Source organism: Populus nigra, chromosome 5, assembly GCF_951802175.1.
Source record: "Populus nigra chromosome 5, ddPopNigr1.1, whole genome shotgun sequence".
NCBI lineage: Eukaryota > Viridiplantae > Streptophyta > Magnoliopsida > Malpighiales > Salicaceae > Populus > Populus nigra.
Window position 1 is genome coordinate 4,472,188 of NC_084856.1, and position 21,544 is coordinate 4,493,731.

The window sequence follows — 21,544 nt, forward strand, 5'->3', positions numbered from 1 at the left end:
AAAAGAAACGACTTGCAGGGGTAACCGGCACAAACAAAGCCTCGAATCGAATGCCACGTCATGACTCTCCCAACAAACATCAACCAACTCACACGTGCGGTTCTTTTTTTAAAAAAAGTTTTTTAATTAATTAAACGAATCAAATCAAAACAAAAGATTTGGAAGAAACTGTTCCTGTCTCTTTCCTTTCCCTCGCATATATAAACTCTCTCAGCCTCCCTTTCCTTTCACTCTCCTTCCTCCACATCTCCCTTTCCAAAGAGGAAACAAACCCAAAAAAAACAAAAAAACAAAAACAATTGATTCCATTTATACAACAAACTCTACTTCTCTTCAATCTCCATCCCCATTCTCAAACCCTAGCATTATTATTTCTCAATTTCATCCCCTTTCCTTTTCTTTCAGAGAAGAAAGAAAGTGATGGCGGCAGCAGTTGCGGCACCAGCGGTTACGGCTCAACCAGCGGCAGTGGCTGCTAATGCATTGGGAACGGCTGAAGCAGGGCAGTTTACGAATTCTTCGCTTTACGTTGGGGATCTGGAGCATAACGTTAACGAAGGACAACTGTTTGATCTGTTTAGCCAGGTGGCGCAGGTTGTTTCCATCAGGGTTTGTAGGGATCAGGCTAGACGAGCCTCACTTGGTTATGCTTATGTCAATTTCAGCAATCCTCAAGATGGTAACTTTTTTTCGCCTTTTATACGATTCTTTGGCTCTTGTTTTTAGTCCCTGATACTAATTTGTTTTCATGTGTTATTGTTAATCAATGCGTGCGTGCATGCATCAGTGCTGAGAATTTAGTTTAATTTATTTTTTGTACTGAGTGGTGTCAATCTATTTATAGTTTTCCTAGTTATAAAGATCAATCTAATTAGTTTTTTTTACTGCAAAGGTTAGGAGAAAGAGGGAAAATTGGAGGTTTATTTATTGACGCTTGATTTTTTCTGTTTCTTGGTTTCTAAGAAAAAATTCTAAAACTTTTTTGTGCACAGTCCATGAATGCCAGCCACTGTGAACAACAACTCCCTGGTTTTTTCCCAGCCTTATCCAATATTTCTGATACCCTTCTCTGCCACCCTTCCTCACACCTTTTGAATGTTGCACACCAAAGTTTCATGTAATTGTCAATTTAGATTTATGTGTACGTATTTTGTCCCTGTGACTTGAAGTATGAGGGCATACGTCATTTTTCTCAATCCCTTCTCAGCATTTTGATCCTGAATTTGGTTTTGTGAACTGCAGCTGCAAATGCAATGGAGCTTCTGAACTTCACCCCTTTGAACGGGAAAGCTATCAGAATTATGGTTTCCCATCGTGATCCTAGTATGAGGAAGAGTGGACATGCAAATGTCTTTATCAAGAACCTGGACACTTCAATCGATAACAAGGCATTGCAGGAAACATTTGCTTCCTTTGGGCCTGTCCTTTCCTGCAAGGTAGCTGTTGACAACAATGGTCAATCAAAAGGTTATGGTTTTGTACAGTTTGAAAATGAGGAAGCTGCTCAAAGCGCAATCAACCGGTTGAACGGTATGCTGATAAATGACAAAGAAGTTTTTGTTGGACGTTTTGTTCGACACCAAGAAAGGATTGAGGCCACTGGATCACCAAAATTTACAAATGTTTATGTTAAGAATTTGTCGGAGACAACTTCTGATGAGGACCTTAAGAAATTCTTCAGCAATTATGGTGCCATCACCAGTGCAATTATTATGAAGGACCAAAGTGGGAAGTCCAAAGGTTTTGGTTTTGTGAACTTCCAGAGCCCAGATTCTGCTGCTGCTGCTGTTGAGAAGTTGAATGGAACCACCTTCAATGATAAGGTTTGGTATGTGGGGAGGGCCCAGAGGAAAGGAGAAAGGGAGGCAGAGTTGAAAGCCAGGTTTGAACAGGAAAGAAATAGCAGATATGAGAAACTGAAGGCTGCGAACCTGTATTTAAAAAATCTTGATGACAAAATTGATGATGAAAAACTGAAGGAATTATTTTCTGAGTTTGGATCTATAACATCATGCAAGGTATATTTTATTTATAAGTAATAAATATGATGTAGATACTTTTAAAAGTGATACTTGGGTTATTTTTCCATGTAAATAAATTTTTCTTCGTTATCCATGTGCTAATATTTCTTCAGGTTATGCTTGATCAACAAGGACTGAGTAAGGGCTCTGGTTTTGTTGCCTTTTCTACACCTGAGGAAGCTTCAAGAGCTGTAAGTTTTTAATTTTTATTTGTGATTAGATCTTGCTATCTGGCCTATACAGTTGCATTTTTTTGTATATTAATCTGCTATTACCAATTTCTGTTTTCAGTTGAATGGAATGAATGGAAAGATGATAGGAAAGAAACCCCTGTATGTAGCCGTTGCCCAACGCAGAGAAGAGAGGAAGGCTCGGCTGCAGGTGATCCTCATTACTGCATATTTTTCTCATCAAACAATTATGTTTCTCTTTTTTGCTCCAATAAGAAAACCTTTGTTGCCGGGAATCACATGATCATTTATTCAACTTTTCATATGACCTGTACATGTCTTGCATAGTGCTCAAATCTGTTTTATACTGGTGGCACCTATAAAATATGACTACTGAACTCTCCAATTGCTTTGTATCATTGTCATTGTTAATCTGGATGAAGACCTCGATTTACAGCCGGAATGACGAGTGTTTTGCTTCTTTTTTTATGAGCTTTGGGGAGTGAAATGATTCAGATACCCTGTAAAACCAGGTCCAGCTGAAGATGGATAAAGCAAGATATATTCAGGAATCTGAGGGTTGCTTTTGTCTTGCTATTTACTTTTCAAGACCTAAAGTTGATTTTTTTTCCCCATAAAACAACAGCAGTGTGCACAGAGAGATGAGAGTTATGCTTGCTCTCTAAAGTTCAATAGTTTGAAAGTATATAAGGCTAGAATCTGATGTAATCGCCTATATTTTCACTTTATTTGTAAAGTGTAGATGGATTGTCTTAAATGGCTTTTCTTCTCAGGCACATTTTACTCAAATTCAGGCACCTGGACTATCACCTATGCCTTCAGGGCTTCCTGGATATCATCCTGGGGCACCCAGGCTTGCACCACAGCAGCTCTTTTTTGGCCAAGGAACTGCCGGCATGATGCCCCCTCAGCCTGCAGGCTATGGTTTCCAGCAGCAACTTTTGCCTGGAATGCGTGCTGGTGTTGGCCCAAACTTTGTTATGCCATATCAGATGCAAAGGCAAGGACAACAAGGGCAGAGGATGGGTATTCGGCGTGGAGGGAACCACCAACAGATTCAGCAGCAACAGCAGGTACATTATCGTTTAAATGTCTTTCAACGTTTCCCTCCTTTAACTGTCACTTAAGAAAATGTCATGTTTCCCCTTACATAAGTAGTGTGATTGTTAATTTTCTTATGTTAGTTTTACTGCGTTACATGGGCAAATCATTTTAATTTTTCCTGAAGTTTTTATTGTAAAGAGGCGCTTGCTTGATTGGAACTTCATGACTAAAGTATGAGGTTGTATTATTGCACTGCAATTTTTTAGGAACATTGTGTCTAAATTTTCTTCCTCTGATTGTTAATTACATGATGGAGAGTGGCCACTGTTATTTTCACTATTACCTGATCTCTTTGCTCTTACTATTCTCATTTTTGTTTTGTATCATGGGCTAATTGTACTCAATTCAGTGTTGCCCCTAATCTTGATATGTATTTTGAGTCGATCTAAAAACTATTCTGCTACAACTGTTTGTACATGTCTGATATATGCTCCATTTTAAATTCAGCTATTGCACCGAAATACCAATCAAGGCTTAAGATACATGGGAAATGCAAGAAATGGCATAGATTCATCTGCAGCTCCCCAAGGTTTTGTTGGTTCAGTGGTGCCTTTTCCCTTTGAGGCATCAGGGATGCCTGTAACTCCTAGTGATGCCCAGCGAACCGCTCCAGTTCCCATCTCAGCTCTCACAACTGCTTTGGCGTCTGCTACACCAGAGAAGCGCATGGTGGTATGGAACACAACATTTCTCACCCATTTTGAGAAAATGCACTTTATGCAAATTGGAGATGGATGTATGAAACGTAACTATTGTTTTTTTTTATGCTTACTGGCAGATGCTGGGTGAACAGCTCTATCCCCTCGTGGAACGTCTCGAGCCAGATCAAGTGGCAAAGGTGACTGGGATGCTATTGGAGATGGATCAAACCGAGGTGCTACATCTTATTGAATCTCCCGATGCTCTCAAGAAAAAGGTGGCTGAGGCAATGCAAGTCCTTCAGGAAGTTGGTGCTTCTAGCGTTGGTGATCAGCTTGGTTCATTGGCACTCAATGAATGAAGCGTGCCTTATTTTTGTGGGTAAATACATATTGGTGCTTCTGAGCCCAATTTTTGTAGGGCTTGATGACCGGTCGGCCATTCTTGGAGTTTCTCTGAAACTAATATTCTAGGACCTTATCTTGTTTAGTGGATTGGTGGTTTGCCACCGAAATTGAGTAGATTTTTTTATCTGGATTCGAGGACATGACAAGGCTAGCGATTTTTAGGATTATCATGTTATTTTTTGACCTATCATAGAATTTTATTCTGGATTTTGGTTTTTTTTTTATGATAATGCGTGGCTATTGGTTAATTAATTATACAGTGAGCTATAAATTGGGCTAGGAATGAGTTGACAGGAGATCAGTGGTGTTGTGGGTTGAAGAGAATGCGATCCCATTCCATCATTACCGCCATTCTCGAAAGACCGGGTGAGCAGAAGACGAGTCAAGTTTTTCTTTAATAATCGTATACCCTTTGTCTTAACAAAAGTGGTTGATATGACATTTTTACCCTGTCAGATTCTGCGTTCCCGGTGTTGCCAGGCTATTATAGCTCTGAAATCTTCATGAATTTGTAGCGGCAGCTTGCAAAATTTGCATGTTCATTGCCTTGTTATTGTTTTCAGGAAACGAGGGCATGAACACCGCATATGATGCCAAACCTAACTCTAATTTCTATTCTATTTAGGTAATAAATATATTTTCTAAATTTTCCTATATTTATTTTTCAAGAAATATTTTCTAAAAAGTAATTTTATATATTTTTTTCTTTTTAAATATTTTACAAAAAAAATTAATCAATGTAAAATATTTATAGTTAACTTTTAAATTTAGTTTACTTGTTAAAAAATATTTTTAATTCATCAAATTTTATAAAATATTTTTTTTAATAGTAATTCATTCAACTATTTCAACCACCATTATCACCTTATCAACATCACTATCAAGTCTGTCATTATCTCATCACGACCACCTCACCATTATTTCTTTCATCTTTCCTGTCATGCTATTATCATTATCTTATCACCACCACTATTAAAAACATATTTACATCTAACATGTTTTTTGAGATGAAAACAAAACCTTATTTTCCAAAGGTGCTTAACTACAGTAACTACACCAGCGTGAGTCCAAGATGATGTCATTAGTTAGAAGCTGCTTTTGTCCTTTCTTTCCCTCTCGACAGAATAGAAACTAAGTTGAAATTGCATGGAATGCCGTACAATCAATAAGTAAGAAAGAGCGTTCCTTTTTGTATCTACTTTCAGGAAGAGAAGTGGGACACCGCCCATCGTCTTAGAGCGTGATTTGCAGTGTGGTTGTGGGTACTTTTCAAATAACTTTTCGTACCAAAATACATGCCAACGATATTTTTTTATTTTTTAAAAATTATTTTTGACATCATCACATCAAAACGATCCAAAACGTACAAACCATATTAAATTTTAACAAAAACAAAAAACAAAAAATTTTCAAATTTTTTGGGAACGCGGCCGCAGCCGCGTTCCCAAACGGTGCCTTAGTCGACTTGTTCCTGAGATGAGAAAGCTCGACTCGCTTATCAGAGCTTGAAAACATGACGGTTTCTCTGAGCTTTAATTTTAGCAACAATGAGGACACTACTGCCTTGGAGTGTACTTGCCAGTTACCACTATATTCTGTTTTGTATGCACAAATGCATCTTGTTTATATTCTCTAGTCTCTGATTTAATTACATGATGAGTTTCCAGTATCAAATGTGCCTTTCCCGAGGAAGATTAAATTTAAAACCTCTTAAAGCAGTGAAAAAAACACAACCACTCAAACAAGATCAACTACACTCCAAATTAGTGACAAATAGCTCAAAACTTTCCTAGTTTCGGTTAGTTTTCGTTTCTGACCTATAAAGTAAGAGTGATGAACAAAGTAAAAGATCTTACACATGAAGTCTGGGTGAACATCATCTTCTACCTTTCGATTGTCATCCAATATGGTCTCCCAATCGCCATAGCTCTGGTGGTGAGCTCCAACATTTCTTCTCCTCCCAAAAGTAAAATCATCCTCATCTAATGTCATGTGATCACCCCATTTGGAAGCTTTGGTTTTCCAAATTGTTGGCTGGGAAGTCTTTGCCTCCTCCTCCTCACATGTTTCATGCAGTCACTCCATTTTGAATTTTCAGCAGTCTTTGTAGAACGTTATTTTCTTGATTCCTTGTCTGCAATTCAAAGTTAACCAAAACAATTAAAACTATGAAACTTTAAACATGAGAAATCTCTCAATTCATTTATTAAAATTCCTGTACCTCGAGATATGTCAATTGTATTCCTCTTTGAAAAAATTGTCATGTACAGATTGCCTTTGCAGCTATCTCCACTACCAGGCCGATAATCATAGTTCCTCAATTTGGGTTTCTTGAAGCCACTGAAATAGTCCTCTCCTGCACCATCGGATTTCCCACTTCCCGTAGGGCGATGAAGGTCGTCTGCATAATCTTCTTCTGTTCTGGGTGGCTAGGGATTCTTGGTTTTGTTTCTCCATCTGTTTTTTTTTTTTTTTTTTTCCTGGAGGTGGGGGGGTTTTGGTGGTTTAAATTTTGGGCGCCAAGATTCAGAACTTTGGGCCAGCTGCTTGAGATGGGTCATGGCCCAATTTATTATCGTAAAGAGCTACACACTTGTAATAGAATTCTCCATAAGCGTCGAAGGAGTTTCAACTTTCAAGTTCGAGTTTGAAAGGTCCACCACTTATATTATTTAATGTCTTGTTTGTTTATTGAAAGTCATTTTTTAAAAATTATTTTTTAAATTTTTATTTGTTTATTTATTATTAAAAAAAATTGATTAATAAAAAATATTTTTCAATTAAAAAATATTATTATTTTCTATTCAACTCTTCAGGGTACTACAAGAACGGTACGATTATTTGATTGATTATGAACACATTCATTAAAAAAAACACTAATGCAAATCATACACAACCAGTAATCCCAAATTTATATTTAAATGTCATTTTATTATGATAGCTATGGCCTGAAATTATTTGATTGATTATGAACACATTTGAAGACTCTTCTTCCAGTTAAAGGGTTAACGAGGAAACTAATTTTATTAATAATGGCGGCTATTGTTTTGAATAGTTAAGTGTTTTTAAAATAACATTTAACATAAATAGTACTCTGTTTTCGTCCTTGCAAATCATCCCACGTAAGTATCCGGTCATCCAGTGCCTATAGTGACCTGAGCTACACCTCTTGTACAATTAAGAGGTTAGGTAAGATGCACCAGGGCTTCTAGCACAGCGATAGAGGCAAGAAAACCTTTGTCACCTGGGTTCGAGTCCTAACATGCATATTTGTTATTCTTGTGGTGTTTTACATGCCTACTGAGCTTGCAGGGTGTTCAGTGGGTCCAGGGATTAATTATAGTGCGCTCGAATTCTTACAAGAGTTTTCTAAGACTATTTTCTTAATAATAGTCATTACATCACTATGTATATTGTCAGATATTTAGATATAAAAAATCTTCTCAGGACCCCATAATTTTGACAGTTTTGAGATTTTTCTTGTTATGTTTTAAACCAGTTAACTGATTTCACTTACTGTTACAAACTGATTACCTAATTAATCTTGAAATATCACAGTTTAATTATGTCGCACTTTTAACTATGTTATCATGCTTAAGAATAATATATCTAAACGCAACATTGTCTAACTACACCAATTACTAATATTTTTAATTTACTGTCCTAATTGGCAAATTTATTCCCTGAATTGGGAAAAAACGCAACCCAAGCAAACACCCGTCTCTATTAATCTCTACACAACTCTAAAAGTGGGGGGAGAGAGAGAGACCTTCGGCTTTGGCCATCATCGCCAAAACCCAACAGTCAAAACCCTTATCCCTCATCCCTCTCCGCCCCCATCACTGCAGCTATGTCTTTGGACTCTCACATAGAAAAGGTCCTATGGACCAAGTTCCAAATCTCAAAACGAGTCACCGAACTCGCCTCTCAAATCACCTCCGATTTTTCCTCTGTTTCTCCCCCTCCACTCGTTGTGGGCGTGGCCACTGGCGCTTTCTTGTTCTTGGCTGACTTGGTCAGGCAAATCCAACTCCCCATTTCCGTTGATTTCATTCGTGCCGAATCATACGGTTCTGGCACTGAGTCCAGCGGAGCTCCCCGTATTTCCCTCGACTTGAAGCTCGATGTTAAAGAGAAACACGTCATTCTGGTACCTCTCCTCCTTTGACTCGTACAACTTACTATTCCTCACGTCTCGAGGTTTTATATATATATATATATATATATATATATATATATTCTTAGCAATAAATTAATGTATTGGATGTTAATTTTGACCACAGTCGTGTAGGATTTCATTTCTGAACGGATGTTCCGCCTAACCCCCAAAATTATTGTTCTAAAAGTATTCAACTGGTAGAAAATCAAGTTGAAAAGGAATCGGAATGAGTTTAATGAGACTAAAAGAATTAACACCGTGGATTAAACCTTGGAAGAGATATTTTATCAAATGAAGCGTTATCATGATCTTTCCAAGAAAGTATGGTTCTTTTGAATTAATTGATTCAATCACATGGTATGGAAAATGATCCTCTCATGTCTTAACTCCGGAACAGATTGGCTTTATTAAAATCAAGTTGCAGGATGTTTTCTCTTGGTGGACATGTGCAATGATCCATGTTTTAGATTAATCACTGCTGTTCAATGACACATTGTTTCTGTGAAAAAAAAACAAAAACACTCAGGATATGGGATGTTCTCATTTCCCTCCACATTCATATGACTGATCTGTAGTTAGACCAAACATGAATAGTAAATGACGCGTATAGTTTAATGGAAAAATTATTAAAATCATTTTACACTTCCAAGATTTTTTCATTAATGATTTTTTTTCCTGTTATAATTTATCAGGGATTGTTGATTAAGGCAATGCTGTTTTCTGCTACTTAAAGCTTTACTACGTTGTTGTCTTAGGTTGAGGACATTGTAGACACAGGAAACACTTTATCTTGTCTCATTAAACACTTGGAATCCAAGGGAGCATCTGCTGTATCAGTGTGTACTTTCCTTGATAAACCAACCAGAAGGAAGGTGCATTTTGAACTATTGGGTGATGGAAAATATTACCAAGGATTTGAGGTACTCTCCCCTGTTTGTTATATAGATTAATGAGTAAAGATATTTAGTTTATCATCACAAAAACATCCTAGAGTTTATATATATTTAAAATTATAAGTATGTAGAAGTATAACTAATGACAAATATGCTTTCAACACAAAAATAATAATAGATTACTAGCATAAATACTAATTATATATTTAAACTTGCAATTGATATAAAATAAAAAATCCTAGCATGCATACTAATAATAAAACAAACTATACTGAAATTAAAATAAGAATGATACTTACTTGTTAAAGCACTTTAAAGCAATGAATCTTTTGTTGTTGTCAAGAATAAATCATTTGTCTTTAAGATTTTCTTGCTCCTCACTTGTATAACTAGGATGTTTGCAATATGTTTTTTAAGATTTCAACATCACCACTTTGATTTATATGTATTTGTAAACAAGGTCTTTGAATTAAAGATTATGTAACTCAAATATCTCTTCACAAGATGAACTTAACCTCTAGATCTGGGAGGAAAATCAAAGCATAAAAGGAGAAGAAAAATACTAAAACTGAGGTGAGGAAGAATGTGTAAAATCTAAAAAATTCAAGTTAAAAACTCTTCATTCACCCTCTTTTTATAGTAAATTTTGGAAGCTAAAAGGTTGAAGAATTAATAAGAAATAATTCTTGCTATCATCAAAATTTGATTAGTCATCATAAATCAATAATTAAATCTAGAAAAACCAAGGGTTTTTCGAGTGGGAAAACCAAGGGTTATTTCAGATTAATTTCTCATTCACTCATAATTTGTTTTAATCATGTTAATTAAAACAAATTTTCAATAATTCTTCACATGAATGAAAATTGTTTCACCAGTTTAAAAATGACTCAAAAACATATTGAAGATACTGATTTGGTAGATTACTACATTAGGATAAGTAACTTATGGCTTTGAACATTTCTTAGTGAAATACTATCGGATTTACTCGGCTAAATAGTGAATGCAATCTTGAACTATTTAACATTTTTGTGTAAACCAAGACAATAATACTCACATAGTTCTTTACCTAGAGATTTTCTTTGGTTTTCACCGTTGTGTTTATTTTGATATTGAACAACTCTTAGATTTATGAATGCTTTAAAGAATTTAGCCTTTATCGAAATTCTCAAAGAAACAACCACATTTTTCATTCATATAGGTGATCTTTTATTAAAAATATTTTGTTATACTCCACTTGGTGTACCAATATATGAAAATCATTAATAACCCAACTCATCATTTATCATGCTGCAGCTAAAACTTATTTTATCATAGAAATAAGCAGGAAATAATAATTTTCTAGTGTTACCGAGAATGTTATATAACTTAGTTTTTCATTTGAACCTAGATCTTGAAATCTTTAACTAGGTATGATTACCATCATTACGTTTTTATCTTTTAAAAGCTTTAAACTCATTCTCCTCGATGAATTATACACAAGTTCTCTCGATAAATCTTTGGTTTGCAGATCCACAATATTTTTCTTTGACTTTACATAATCAATGAAAATAATTTTATTTGATAGCAAGTGCATAACAATGTTATGTCTATGACGTATATGTTCTAGACTTCCCCGTATACTTTGTGCCCTTCCAATTACTGACTAACTATTGCAATGAACACAAATAACTAACATTAGTTTTGACTAACATAAAATATCCTCTAAGAAATTTTGCATCCATTTGGCTTCCTGTCCAACTTTATCAAGAGCAATAGATATTGATCTATTGTGGATCTAGCGATTCACATGTGTTTGGAGGATCTTCATAACACAACTGCTCCACTAAGTATGAAGACATCCATTTGTGGATTCAAATCCTTGGTGTTGGATATCCAATTAGTATCACTATACTCATCTTGGTTTAGATGCACTTCTAAACAAGGTCTTTGAACCAAAGATTATATAATTCAAATATCTCTAAAAAAGATGTTTTTAAGCTCTAGATTTACAAGGAAAATCAAAGCATAAAAAAAAAAATACTTAAAATGAGGTGAGGAAGAGTGTAAAACATGAAAAAAATTTAAGTTAGAAACTCTTCCTTCACCCCACCTCCTATTTTTAGTGAATTTTAGAAGCTAAAGTATTAAAGGATTAATAAAAATTAATTCTTACAATTATCAACCTTTGATTTACCACTCTAAATCAAGAATTAAATATAGAAAAATCAATGATTCTTTGAGTGGGAAAACCAAGGGTTTATTGAGATTAAATTTTTATTCATCTATAATTTATCTATTCATGTTAATTACAACAAATTTCCAACACCCCTCTTTCTTATGTGTTTCATTGAACAAATTTTTCTTTGCTAGATTAGGTGGAAGGAAACACCTCCAACCCCTTGATGTAATCCTTATTGATTACATTTGATATTGAATGTTGAGAAGTATTTTTGAATATTTAGTTGTGACACCTATTTCACTGTTCCATAATCGGAACTCCTCAACCTGATTGTTCTCGTTTCTCCATTAGTTGCAAAAACCACGAGTTGCTTTTGAAATGTGCTTGTTCTGTATCGATTTTTTTTTCTTCATCTTGTATTTCCAATTTCTCAATACTTTCATTTTAATTTGCTGTGTCAGAGCTTTCTATCCTAAACAACGTCTTTCACATATGGGAGCAATTGTAACTGTAAATATATCTACTCTGCTTGGATAGAAGTGGAACTATTCGCTGTTGGATGAGTGGCATTTAGAAACTGTGCCTGGATCCAGTGCTGGATTAACAGTCTGACTTTCAGATTAATTCTCATGTTTCAAATTACTTCTCATGTTTCAAATTACCTCCTGAAACCGGGAATGCTTTCCATTAGAAACCAATGTTAGCAGGGACTGTAGCTGGCTCATCATCAAAATACTAGTTGTTTAGTCTGCATATTAATGTTACATTAGCGTTGGTATCAACTGCCGCATAAGCTTATTCTTACATCCCTTCTATTTGTATTGAGTTGGAAATGATTTTTTCCCTGGTTTCTTTTTGCAGTGTCCAGATTACTTTGTCGTGGGTTACGGAATGGACTTCGCTGAACTATACAGGAATTTGCCTTATGTTGGTGTCTTGAAGCCTGAATATTACAATTGAGTTGATTCATCGTCAACAATGGTAGTATAGAATTATGGAGGTCAACAGTTTTACTCTGCAAAATGTATGCTAAATACTTGCAGATAGTGTTAATTTTTGAAATTACAGAGCTATAATTTCTTGAATAAAAGGTGAAGTTTGCAGGATTGTACAAATTCTTTCACCCGCTATTTTGGGCTTTTGGCTAATTTTCATAATTTTTTATTACTCACATTTTATCGTTATACCCACTATTGAGCTCATGGTAGGCAAACTTACTGAGCTGGAGTTTCCAGAACTTTGATTTAGTAATGTACAAGCGATGATAACATGAATCAAACTTGGGATAATTTGAGTAATTTGTGACTTGAGATATAAGATTGTATAATCTGGAATGAAAAAAATTAAAAATTACAAAGTTAAGGTACAAGAAATTAATATTAAAAGATAAAAAAATCAATTAAAAAAATATTAAAAAAAAACTTGAGTTAATCAGAGTTAATTTCACGAATTCACTATATATATGAATTGTAAAAACAACATAGTAAAAAGTTCAAGAAATAATAATTCAATACCAAAAGATAAAAGTAAAAATAAGAAAAAATGTCAAGAATTTTTTTTTTTTAAATCAACTATAATTAACCAAGAATCTATTTAACTCGGGTTAATATTTGAAATTAATAATTTAAATCATAAAATTGAGTTTATCTTATAGAAGATAAACACAAAATAAATAATGAATCAAAATTTCTAATTATAAAAAAATAAAAACTAAAATAAATAACAATCAAATAGCATGTTTAATATTTTGTTTTTTTTTAAATAATTTTGTTTTTTTTCTATTTTTTAAGAAATAAAAAGATCACAAAACCCTTATTAACTAGACAAGTTTTTTCTTTTTAATTGCAAGGATAATTAGTAATTATATCATGCAATAAAAATAGAAAGAAACTGATTTGCCATTGTTTAATATGAAATCCCGTAAAAAAATTATTTTACCTTTCCTCTTCAGCTGTCGCCATGAAAGACAAAAACATCATTATACTACACAGGTCTTGTTCCACGGGACAACACCGAGTCTCTTTAGTTTCTTTTTTTTTTGTTTTTGTTTTTGGTAGATAATGTAGTAATCTGATGCTGATGAGCCCGAATTGATTCAGCGCTGAAACAAAGATACTCTGTGGCTGGTGATCCTTCGCTTGAATCATACAAGGAAGAACGGGAAGGAATCAAACTTTGGTAACGTGCTAAATCAAGGGTTTTTAGAAGTTGTTGAAAGGCTCGGGCATCTGAACACAATCTTTAGCATTTTGAAGTATATTCTCAATTTGCTAGGGGAGAGCCAAAATGTTCTCAATCCAGAGAGTAGCACCGTCTAGCTTGATCGGTTTAAAATTGGGCATGCTCTTACTTTTCATGTTACTGGCCTCCACATACACACAGATTGAGAAGAATACTCTGTTTCTTGAACCCTAATTCAGTGAAAATCACAGTAATCAGTAACGATCGTTTTAGTTTTTATTCAAATACAACATTTCTCCAAGGGCAAAAATGAAAAAAAGAGAAAAGGATAGGCCTTTTTAAAGTTCAAGGGCTGCAGAAACTTTGATTACTAGCAAACAGCCCATGGCCACCATACGACCTGTCGTGTAGATCCTCAAGGGCCAAGTAGACATTTCCGTCAGACTCACTCTATCCGTTTATCAAAATCCATTGTCAAGGAGGCGTAGGAAAAACCTCAAAAGCAAACACATAAAAACCTCAAACCAAAAACCCACAGAAAATCCAAAACAAAATGCAAAGAACCATGGCAGCTGCAAGCTCTTCAAGAACTCTACTAAACCTCTCTCTGTCTTCTTCGACCAAACTCTATCATACCTTTCTAAAACTCCCCAAAAAACCCACTAGGGTTTTACTAGGGTTTAACTTTAGACCCTTGTGTACTTTGTCATCAACAACAGCAGCAACTGAACCGGATGAAATAAAACACTCAATCCTACTAGAGAGACTGAGACTTAGACACCTTAAAGACTCTAAAAAACCCCAACTAACCGACACTCAAACACAAACCGCACTAAAACCAGTTGTTCTTATCGAGGGTGAAGAAGAAGAAGATGGGTTTAAGAAGTCTAAGAAAGGGAAAAAGATTGCGGGTAGTTTTGAGGAGTTGGGATTGAGTGAGGAGGTTATGGGGGCTGTTAAAGAGATGGGGATTGAGGTTCCTACTGAGATTCAATGTATTGGTATTCCTGCTATTTTGGATAGTAGAACTGTTGTCTTGGGTTCCCATACTGGGTCTGGAAAGACTCTGGCTTACATGTTGCCTCTTGTTCAGGTGTGTTTTTATCTCCATTTTTCATTGATTGATTTGCTTGTTGCTTTGATTAAGATTTTGGGTTTTACTTTTTTTTCTTCTTCACTTCTGGGTGCATTGAATTTTGGGAAGGTTTGGAGGTTTGGTTGTGTTTTTGGAATTGCATTGTGGTTCAATGCATATTGAAATTGTTGAAATATGGATTTTGTGTGTTTTCTTGTCTATTATTTTAACATTTATAGTTCACTAACATTCATTCTTGGAGTCGACTACTTCGTATGCTTGTGTTCAGAAATGGTAAACATAAAATCGTGTGAATTATGTTAGTCTTTTAGGTGTTAAATCAAAAAGAAAATTTCTGTTTATTTTGTTTGTCTTATAGTTGCTGAGACGGGATGAGGCCTTGTTGGGTAGGCTAATGAAGCCGAGGCGTCCACGAGCTGTTGTTCTATGTCCCACAAGAGAACTATCTGAGCAGGTTTATTTTCCATGCTTTCAGTTGAATTTGGACCTTTCTCAACCTCTGGCTTTGCCTTTGCAATTGATAACAATAAATGGGTTTTAGGTTTTTCGAGTGGCAAAATCTATTGGTCATCATGCACGTTTCAGGTCTACTATGGTCAGTGGGGGTGGCCGGATGAGACCCCAGGAGGATTCATTGAATAATCCAATTGACATGGTAGTGGGAACCCCTGGTAGGGTTCTTCAACATATTCAGGATGGGAACATGGTTTATGGTGACATAAAATACTTGGTGAGTATCTAAATCCTTTCATTTATTTTCATTTTTCTAGAACAAGTGATTGTGTTTCAAAATTTTCAATATGGTTGTTTGGACCACTGCTTGAAGATACAGTGAAGAACTCGCTTATGGCAGCTTCTTCTTGCTGCAATGACTTTGTTGCATTTTATGATGTTGCTAATCTTTTAGTAGGTGTTGGATGAGGCAGACACCATGTTTGATCGTGGCTTTGGTCCTGACATTCACAAGTTTTTAGGCCCATTGAAAAATCGCACATCAAAATCTGATGGTCAAGGGTTTCAAACTATTTTAGTCACTGCAACAATGACAAAGGTATGCAAACTTGGACGATCATCTTATTGAATGAATGGAAATCTGTGTGCTGTTTTCATAACCTAAAATAATTTTGCTTTCCGTTGCTTTTACAATGAGTGCACAGAGACACAGACACACGCACATGTTTTGAGACGTATCTGAATAAGCAGGTCTTGTGGATGCTGGCATGCTAACACATCAACAAATTTTCCTATATTTGCCATTCCCATATGCAGCGGGAATGAGAATGGGCATTACTTCTTTGTGGTGTATCTAAATGGCTTGTTAACACGAGAAGTTGCTTAAGGGTGACTCCTGTCTTGTTCTGCTAGATATCTACCTAGACCTTTTGACTAATTACTACTTACATGTGTTGCTTCTGCTGTATTAAAACTAGGGAAATGCTACAGCAAAGGATTACATTTACTTTACTGAATTCTATTTTTTTTTCTCTCTTCTGGACCTGATGGGGATGGATGAATTATCTCAAGCTACTTCTGGAATTTCCCAACATTTTGAATGTTTCCCTCGTTTTATTCTTAGCTTCCACAAATCCTTACTTTGTTCCATGTCAGCATAATTTAAGGATGTAGCATCTTATCACCTTGATCCTCTTATGCGATTAAAGTGGGTTGATCAAGCTCTTGATAAATCCTTGAAATTTTCAGGCTTCTAGCTTTTATCAACAATCTGTTTTATATAAACAAATCCATAAATCAATGGGCATGTGTTTAGGAGCACAGTTGTCTATATGTGCTATCACCATCCACCTTCAGTTTGGTGAATGGTTATTTATTTGTTAGCTGAAAATCATTGAGCTTGATTATGTACATGACTTTCTATTCTCTATTCAAGGAATTTGGATAGTTGATCTTTAGAGGTTGTGCAGGCAGTTCAAAAGCTGATTGATGAGGAGTTTCAAGGAATAGAGCATCTGCGCACGTCAACACTCCATAAAAAGATAGCATCTGCTCGTCATGATTTCATAAAGCTTTCAGGTTCTGAAAACAAGCTGGAAGCATTGTTGCAGGTCAGCTGTTCTTGTTCGCTGCTGTTTTTTCCTACCAGATATTCTTATACACAATTGGTGATGTTTAGTTAGGATGCCATGTGATTGCAGGTTCTTGAGCCAAGTTTAGCGAAAGGAAATAGAGTGATGGTGTTCTGTAACACTTTGAATTCCAGCCGTGCTGCAGATCACTTTCTTGCTGAAAATCAGATCTCCACTGTCAATTACCATGGAGAGGTGCCAGCAGAACAGAGGTGAGATGATCTAAAATGTTTTTTTGTCCCCCTTCTTGTATCTGCAATCTAACTTGTGCATATGATACAATAGATGCTGATTTTTATAAAAGCACTTGACTTGCCTGTTTTTCATCCAAAGAGGAAAAAAGAATGCGCTAGGTATTGCGCATTCATCTCCATCTATCTGCATACATGTAATAACAAATATTTACATGTTTACTTGATTGTCTACCTTCTATGAAGACTTTCAATAATGACTGTTTACAAATATTTCCAACCATCAAATCTAGATATTTGATACTTTCACTGCATCATTGGTGTGCATGCAGGAATGTTAGCCTGTAGTACTTAACAAACTGTGTTTTTCCTTGTGAACTCAGGGTTGAGAATCTGAATAAGTTTAAGAGCGATGATGGAGATTGCCCCACATTGGTCTGCACAGACTTGGCTGCTAGAGGACTTGATTTAGATGTGGACCATGTCATCATGTTTGATTTCCCCTTGAACTCTGTAAGTAACTTTTTTTTCAGTGTCAGTTGCTAACAATTGAAAGTCCAATCCCTATGGATGCCAAGTAACAGTTTTTATTACATTTATCGGGGTTCAATCTTGTTAAATCCCAGAGGAAGTTTGGAGGAGGGGAAGGACTGCCCCTATGGTGGTGCATCGATTATTACACTGAAAAGTAAAAAATAAACAAGTCTAATCCATGCATTTTTTTCTGACCATTTTAGATTGATTACCTACATCGCACAGGAAGAACTGCTCGAATGGGTGCAAAAGGTATGTGTCCTGCAATTTGCTGAAGCAATGTGGTACTCTTTAAATGTTGAAAAGAAATTTGAAACTGGCACATTAAGATCTAGTTGTGCAAAAAAAAAAAAAACAAAACTTATGAGCCAAAACTTATTTTTCACAATTAATTGTCATCTCATTTGAATTTGCAAGTGGAAATATGAACCCCACCCTTATAGAAATTCTGTAAATTTGTGGCAATCACCTTTTTCTGGTTTTAGATTTAGATGTGTCTTCTTGGTGTTACAGGGAAAGTGACAAGCTTGGTGGCTAGAAAGGATCAACAGTTAGCTGCTCGGATTGAAGAGGCAATGAGGAAGAATGAGAGCTTGGAATCCCTCACAGTAGATAATGTTAGAAGAGACATTGCTAGGGCTCGAATAACCGAACAGCAGGGGAAGAGTGCAAAATTGATTAAAGCATCCAATCAGAAGAGCAATAATAAGTCAGCAACTGATAAACCCCCCAGTGCACGGACCAAGGCTACATCTTCGGTGATGAAATCTGGAAAACCATCCACTAGTGCACGGACCAAGGCATCCACCAGTGTGCGGACCAAGGCTACATCTTCGGTGAAGAAATATGGAAAAGCATCCACTCCAGCAAAATCTGTCAAGGCTGTTAAGGTTGCAAAAGGAGTCAAATCCTCCAGTGCAAGCTACTCTAGAAAAACATCTCCAGGTGTGAAGAAGCAAGTGGGGAAGCTAAGAGTTGTGGCATTTAGGGGGCGGTCTTCTTCATCTAACAAGAAAGAATCATTGAGGCCCAGTTGATTCTTGTTAAATAAACATCAATTCATATCAAGCGCTAGTGTTCTGGTTTGCTTTCCCTTCCGCTAGTCTAATATTTGTGATGATTATTATGAGGGAATATGTTGGCTCCCCCCCCCCCCCCCCCCATCTTTCCAGGGAGCACTGTTCTATTTTTGCCTTGCAGTTGTTGAACAATGCAATCACTGAGTACATAAACCGTAATTTACTTTCTTATTTATAGAAAACTTTCTGCGGACATATTAATTGAAGCAATTGTGTAAAATTACAAACACTTCGGACAATTCAAATATCAATGCCCAGTTTTCAAAGCCCACAATTTTTTTCACTTCCAGGTGAGGAGTGGGCGAGGATTTTTGGCAGGGGTGACAACGTTTCCATCTGAGTCATAAATGATGACGCCTGAAAAATCAGGTAGCTGACACTTCCCGCCCATGAGAATGTTCTTCCTCCAGACTGAAACTACTTGTTCACCACTGAACATGCTGTCATCACGACTGCCTGCATGGATGCCATGTTCTCCTGTGCCCAACATCGTATCTACAGTGTTGAGTTGTATAACAGGATCGTGGTCACTGGGCCCATAACAAGCACTCCAACGACGCCATTTACGAGAATGAGAAGCGCACATGAACAAGGCAAATGCACACAAGAGAAGAGTCACTGCAGGCAGGCCAAGTCCTGATGAGCTTAGCGGTATTTGTTTCAAGAGAAGCTGGCGTGCCATGGGATCGAATGTTTTGATGCTTGGTTCTACTTGATTGTGTGAGAGTTTATAAAGGCTGATTTTTGCCAAATGGGGTAGTTGGATTTGAAGGATTTGTTAGGGTTTAGATTGAGACAATTGACTAGAAAGTGGTGTGTGGTTTTGGTGACCTTTTACCTTTGACCTCCACCATTCCATGCTAATCAAACCCTGCAAACATGTCACATTATCCTTGCATACCTGCCAAGAACAAAACAAAAAATATAACCCAGGTCCCATTTAGGGTTTTTTTTTTGTCATGGGTTTATTCATGGGTCATTGTGACATTCATAAGGCCCAAATATCCACGCCTTTTCAATATTTATATAGCCAAGGCCCAGTCTATACCACCGGGATTTGAGAGTTTAGTGTTTACCAGTTCTTCTCTGTGCCTGCTCCCTTGCTCAGTGAAAATCTCGAGAGCAAAAAATGCAGAAACAATTACAGATTTCTCTGTTCAAATTGCTTTTGACACGCCCTTTTGAACATTCTCCAAAACCCACAAATACACTTTCCCAAAAATATCTCACGCTGATTTCATCTCAACTCGTTCCCAACTCAGTCGAATCTCCTAACCCCAAATTTCTCCACGCCCCCATCTCAAATCTCCACACTTTCACACACCCTTTTAGACGGAGCCGCCGAAATCGGTCCCCAACTGGCCACACTCGAAGAAGGCACAGTACTGAATCTGGAAGTGGGTCGGTGCCCGAGTTAGATGTAAACAAAGAAGTTGACATGATAAACCTCAAGTTTGCAGAGGCAAGAGAGGAGATAGAGATGGCTATGGAGTCGAAAGAAACTGTCTATTTTGATGAAGAGGCAGAGTGTGCAAGGGCTGCAGTAAAGGAAGTTACGGACATGTTTGAAGGGCTATTAGGGAAATTGCAAGAGAGTAAAAAGGCGGCTTTGCAAAGGTCGATGGGGCTCAAGATGGAGCAGTTAAAGGCCGAGCTTCAACAGTTAAATGATTAACGAGGTTGGTGACCACGGGTTTTAGCTTAAATTCTGTTTGGAACGTTCCATTTTCTGGGGTTTTGCAATGTATTATGTTCTCATTGAAAATAATTTTGATATTGATGTTACAGGATGAAGGGCTTTGTTATGTTAGATTGGATTTTTTTTTATGATGGGGAGTAGAGATGCTTTTGAATAATGGATTAGTTCTTCAAATCTAATGATGTTAATGGTGCTAATAGCAGAACTCTGTTACCTTCTGACTTCGAAGATTTTTTTACGCAACTTAGAATCAGTTTTGACAAGATGAGGCCTATACAATGAATGGTCATGTGCTTCTAGCATGTTCATGCTTCGATTGATGGATTATAGCTTGTTTAAGCAATTTATATTTCTCTTATTTTGGATTTTACAGATTTTATTATGAGCTGGTGAGATATTGCTGGTGTTGAGCTTTGAATGCACCGATGCAGTTGATGCTATTACATGTACCCAAATTCCATAGAGTAGCTCCTTGCTCTTAAGAACCTGCCGAAGATTAGGATGGAACGTAAGCATAAAGATTAGGAGAAAATGTCATGTTTGTCATCCCTCAAGCTATTTGCGGTTTTCGTGACAACGAGCCAACTTCACACGTAATTGACGGCACCGTTTGGCAAGGCAGTTTCCAAAAAAATATTTAATTTTTTTTATTAAAATTTAATATGATTTGAATTGTTTTGTTTTATTGATATCAAAAATAAATTTTAAAAAATAAAAAAAATATTATTGGCATGTATTTCAGCACAAAAAGTTATTTAAAAAGCAACCGCTACTACACTGCCAAACATAATCTTAGTTGGTGGATTTAATTTTTTTTATTAAAATTTAATATGGTTTGAATTATTTTGATGTGTTGATGTCAAACATAAATTTAAAAAAATAAAAAATATCATTGGTATGTATTTTAGAACAAAAAGTTATTTAAAAAGCAACCGCTACTACACTGTCAAACATAATCTTAGTTGGTGAATAAGATTTTTATTTATAAATAATATTTTTAAAATAAAATATATCTAACAATTATAAATATTATCCGAGGCATCTAGATAAAAAAAATTCTAAATTTTAATTTTTTAAGATAAAAAATATATAAATTTTAGAATATTAA

General features: G+C 36.0%; 5 protein-coding genes across 7 annotated transcripts; 4 read left to right on the forward strand and 1 right to left on the reverse strand.

Annotated features, from left to right (window-relative positions):
* Positions 1 to 221: 221 nt before the first annotated feature.
* LOC133694360 (polyadenylate-binding protein 3-like) lies at positions 222 to 4,583 on the forward strand. Of its 2 annotated transcripts, none has more exons than XM_062115855.1 (7): positions 222 to 679; positions 1,243 to 2,018; positions 2,135 to 2,212; positions 2,313 to 2,402; positions 2,986 to 3,285; positions 3,764 to 3,988; positions 4,095 to 4,583. In XM_062115855.1, exons 1-7 carry the CDS (start codon positions 421 to 423, stop codon positions 4,314 to 4,316), a joined length of 1,950 nt encoding a protein of 649 aa, XP_061971839.1. In that variant the 5' UTR covers positions 222 to 420; the 3' UTR covers positions 4,317 to 4,583. The 2 variants fall into 2 exon arrangements, with proteins under 2 accessions (XP_061971839.1, XP_061971841.1); XM_062115857.1 differs by having other exon boundaries at positions 3,007 to 3,285.
* A 3,505-nt stretch (positions 4,584 to 8,088) lies between these two features.
* LOC133693830 (uncharacterized) lies at positions 8,089 to 12,687 on the forward strand. The gene is made up of 3 exons (XM_062115162.1): positions 8,089 to 8,512; positions 9,277 to 9,441; positions 12,434 to 12,687. The coding sequence occupies exons 1-3, from the start codon at positions 8,213 to 8,215 to the stop codon at positions 12,530 to 12,532; spliced, it is 564 nt and encodes a 187-aa protein (XP_061971146.1). The 5' UTR covers positions 8,089 to 8,212; the 3' UTR covers positions 12,533 to 12,687.
* Positions 12,688 to 14,168: 1,481 nt separating this feature from the next.
* On the forward strand, positions 14,169 to 18,943 carry LOC133694768 (DEAD-box ATP-dependent RNA helicase 39). Its single transcript, XM_062116457.1, has 9 exons — positions 14,169 to 14,846; positions 15,208 to 15,303; positions 15,391 to 15,579; positions 15,760 to 15,900; positions 16,772 to 16,912; positions 17,003 to 17,145; positions 17,508 to 17,637; positions 17,862 to 17,910; positions 18,172 to 18,943. Exons 1-9 carry the CDS (start codon positions 14,307 to 14,309, stop codon positions 18,693 to 18,695), a joined length of 1,953 nt encoding a protein of 650 aa, XP_061972441.1. The 5' UTR covers positions 14,169 to 14,306; the 3' UTR covers positions 18,696 to 18,943.
* LOC133694770 (uncharacterized) lies at positions 18,883 to 19,681 on the reverse strand. Its single transcript, XM_062116460.1, has one exon. The coding sequence runs from the start codon at positions 19,417 to 19,419 to the stop codon at positions 19,018 to 19,020; it is 402 nt and encodes a 133-aa protein (XP_061972444.1). The 5' UTR covers positions 19,420 to 19,681; the 3' UTR covers positions 18,883 to 19,017.
* An 87-nt stretch (positions 19,682 to 19,768) lies between these two features.
* Positions 19,769 to 21,053, forward strand: LOC133694769 (embryogenesis-like protein). 2 transcript variants are annotated; one of them, XM_062116459.1, is made up of 2 exons: positions 19,769 to 20,416; positions 20,810 to 21,053. In XM_062116459.1, exon 1 carries the CDS (start codon positions 19,867 to 19,869, stop codon positions 20,410 to 20,412), a length of 546 nt encoding a protein of 181 aa, XP_061972443.1. In that variant the 5' UTR covers positions 19,769 to 19,866; the 3' UTR covers positions 20,413 to 20,416; positions 20,810 to 21,053. The 2 variants fall into 2 exon arrangements, with proteins under 2 accessions (XP_061972443.1, XP_061972442.1); XM_062116458.1 differs by lacking the exon at positions 20,810 to 21,053 and adding an exon at positions 20,526 to 20,654.
* Positions 21,054 to 21,544: the final 491 nt, after the last annotated feature.

Coding starts and splice junctions, on each gene's coding strand:
- LOC133694360 (XM_062115855.1), top strand. CDS start 421: ATGGCGGCAGCAGTTGCGGCACCAGCGGTTACGGCTCAACCAGCGGCA. Junction 2,019..2,134: donor GATCTATAACATCATGCAAG/GTATATTTTATT, acceptor ATATTTCTTCAG/GTTATGCTTGATCAACAAGG. Junction 2,213..2,312: donor CTGAGGAAGCTTCAAGAGCT/GTAAGTTTTTAA, acceptor TTCTGTTTTCAG/TTGAATGGAATGAATGGAAA.
- LOC133693830 (XM_062115162.1), top strand. CDS start 8,213: ATGTCTTTGGACTCTCACATAGAAAAGGTCCTATGGACCAAGTTCCAA. Junction 8,513..9,276: donor AAGAGAAACACGTCATTCTG/GTACCTCTCCTC, acceptor TTGTTGTCTTAG/GTTGAGGACATTGTAGACAC. Junction 9,442..12,433: donor AATATTACCAAGGATTTGAG/GTACTCTCCCCT, acceptor TTCTTTTTGCAG/TGTCCAGATTACTTTGTCGT.
- LOC133694768 (XM_062116457.1), top strand. CDS start 14,307: ATGCAAAGAACCATGGCAGCTGCAAGCTCTTCAAGAACTCTACTAAAC. Junction 15,901..16,771: donor TCACTGCAACAATGACAAAG/GTATGCAAACTT, acceptor GAGGTTGTGCAG/GCAGTTCAAAAGCTGATTGA. Junction 17,146..17,507: donor GAGGTGCCAGCAGAACAGAG/GTGAGATGATCT, acceptor TTGTGAACTCAG/GGTTGAGAATCTGAATAAGT.
- LOC133694770 (XM_062116460.1), bottom strand. CDS start 19,419: ATGGCACGCCAGCTTCTCTTGAAACAAATACCGCTAAGCTCATCAGGA.
- LOC133694769 (XM_062116459.1), top strand. CDS start 19,867: ATGCAGAAACAATTACAGATTTCTCTGTTCAAATTGCTTTTGACACGC.